Here is a 2,451-nt window from a genome sequence, read left to right as displayed (position 1 = left end):
GACGAGTAAGTTTCGTAAAACGATTACGCGCTTAAGTCAGGGTGATTTTGTCACCCACTATAGTAGAGCTGGAGACCACACAACCGACGCAAAGTCAATATTCGGTAGAAGTAGAGAACAATAGATGGTTCATATTAGAGTATTTGAGCGGAAGTAAAAATTGCGGTGCGTCAAGCCGGAAATCGAAGCCATTCGATCTCGTGGCATTTATTAACGATGGATAAAAATAAATGGGAAGTCTGTTTACTATTTTACTCTTGCAATTAATTTCATTATTATATTCATTTTCGTTTGATGTCCAACCATTCGTGTTTAAGAGGGAGTCCTTTCCTTTGAGATCATCATGTCCAGATACGCTGAACAATTCTTCACGGAAGCAAATGAAATGTTTTCCACATTTGGCATCAAAGGCGACATGATAGAGTCCACAGAGAACTACGCGCAGTGTATGAGATCACACGTAGGAGCCGTCATCGACGACGAGATTCTGGACTTCATCAGTCGCGTCGACCCGGATAACTGTGGCTCATTTATGTATTCACGCGCGCTGCTCGTCATGTTCCAAGAAATGAGGGTGAAGGTCACCAAAGAAGAAGTAACCAAACTGTGCAAGAATCACTGGAATGGGACCATTAGTGTCGGTCAGTTCGTGAACGTCATCCAAAAATTCGAAAGTCAATTGTCGCAGGAACAGGTTGATGAAGCGATTAAGCGCGCCGATCCCAATGGACGCGTTAAGTTTACAGATTTCATTGAGTGGATGTATTCAATATAAAACTATTTTAAAGTAGTCAATTTTCAAAATTATAAATTAAAACTTTCTATTCTACCAGTATTTTATAAATCACATTTGTCTTTAATATTTTTAATGGAGAAATAATGTCTACTAATAAACTAAAGCTCTAGAAATATTTGTTTAGAAATGGTTTCAGGCTTAAGATATTTTGGAAAGGAAAATAATTTCTGTACTGTGTGTTTCTTAAATGTTAATTGAAAAGATGTAGCCCTTAAATCCAAAGTCCAAATAGGAAATCAGCTGGAACATCGCCAAATCATGTAAACTAAACTTTTAAATTAGCTTAGGAAGTTTGTTATTATGCTTTTTTATTTCTAACGGTAACGTAGATGTAACTTGCGGGTATAAAATATTTTTAAAAGGTGGATAGTTTTACAGTAGGTATTAGCAGAAGCCTATAATAAGAGAAGTCTCTAACTCCCTGTACCGAGAAGGTAAGACTTTTGAAGCATCTTGTTTTCGACACGGAGCAAAAAAGAAATTAACGTGGTCTAGGACTAGCGAATCAAACGAGCGCTATATTTAGTCTTAAACGCGAAAAAGTAGTTTGCTGTCCCAAAAAGTCGGTTTACCAACCTGTAACGTAGGTATAGATCATCCTTGGTTTAAAACGTATTGTTTTTCTAAGCGTATTCAGAAAATTTTACGTAGATATATACTTCAGAATCACGATTATGGTTCATTAGTATGTATATTTATGATAGTGCAAGTTTTAACATTTATTACCTTTATAATGTAGAAATTACTAGTTCAATCAAAACGAGGCGAGTCTCTCAAAATCTAATATCCCCAGCAAAATCCAATGGGAATTCTACGAGCCAAAATGTAAAGTATCGTCTACATTTTCCAAATGTTTATCTGGTACTGCCCGCGTATGAATCGAGGGGTTATCCATTCATTCCAATTTTAGAAATTTTATACATCTGATTTCAGATCTAGTGATTTCAATATTTAATTGAGTAAAGTTATTAAAGCTACTAAATTAACGTGATTTCAAGTGATTTCAGAGGTGATTTGTACAACTGATTTCCCTCGGTATGAATATATCGAGAAGACTATATTTTCTGGCCACATATCTCCTTAACAAATTTGTATCCCTCCGAATACCTCTATTTCTAAAACGACGTGTTTCACGATTTTGGGCGAGTTAGTATTAGTAAATTCGAAGTTTAAGTCTAACTCAAATTTCGGAATTGGCGTTTACTTGGTTATAACATGATACAACCGAAGTGCACACAGTATACGCATTTGCCTTTTAGTGCAAATTTTGCACTATTACGCTTTCTCTACACACGGACCATTTTTAAACAACCTTAAAAAATTTACAAATTGTTTATAGTTCATGCCTTAACACATATTAATTCCGAGTAATATATCATGAACTATATTTCTTTTCAAACTTTTGTGGGTATACATTCTAGTAGAACCAGAAAGTATATATTGATTGCGTCTTCATTAAACCGTTGATTGGAAATGCGGCATTTAACATTTCGAGTTTTATTAGTAGACGAACCCCCGTGAGTGTTATATTAATCTTACTTCATAGTAGGGCTGTGCGATTAGTGGTTTTAGGCAATCGAGTCGCTTATCGAGTATTAAATTTTTTTCATCGAGTATTCGAGTCGAGTAAAATTGAAGTAGAGTCGAGTAATCTA

The 2,451-nt window shown here is 35.4% G+C and overlaps 1 protein-coding gene across 1 annotated transcript; it reads left to right on the top strand.

The window, feature by feature from the left end:
• Nucleotides 1-343: 343 nt before the first annotated feature.
• Nucleotides 344-775, top strand: LOC149957332 (calmodulin, striated muscle-like). The gene has a single exon (XM_090166974.1). It carries the CDS (start codon nt 344-346, stop codon nt 773-775), a length of 432 nt encoding a protein of 143 aa, XP_090023100.1.
• The last annotated feature ends 1,676 nt before the right edge of the window (nt 776-2,451 follow it).

This window comes from Leiobunum rupestre, chromosome 2 (genome assembly GCF_980474605.1).
Source record: "Leiobunum rupestre chromosome 2, qqLeiRupe1.1.hap1, whole genome shotgun sequence".
Classification (NCBI taxonomy): Eukaryota; Metazoa; Arthropoda; class Arachnida; order Opiliones; family Sclerosomatidae; genus Leiobunum; species Leiobunum rupestre.
This window is presented reverse-complemented; position numbering and strand designations above follow the sequence as displayed.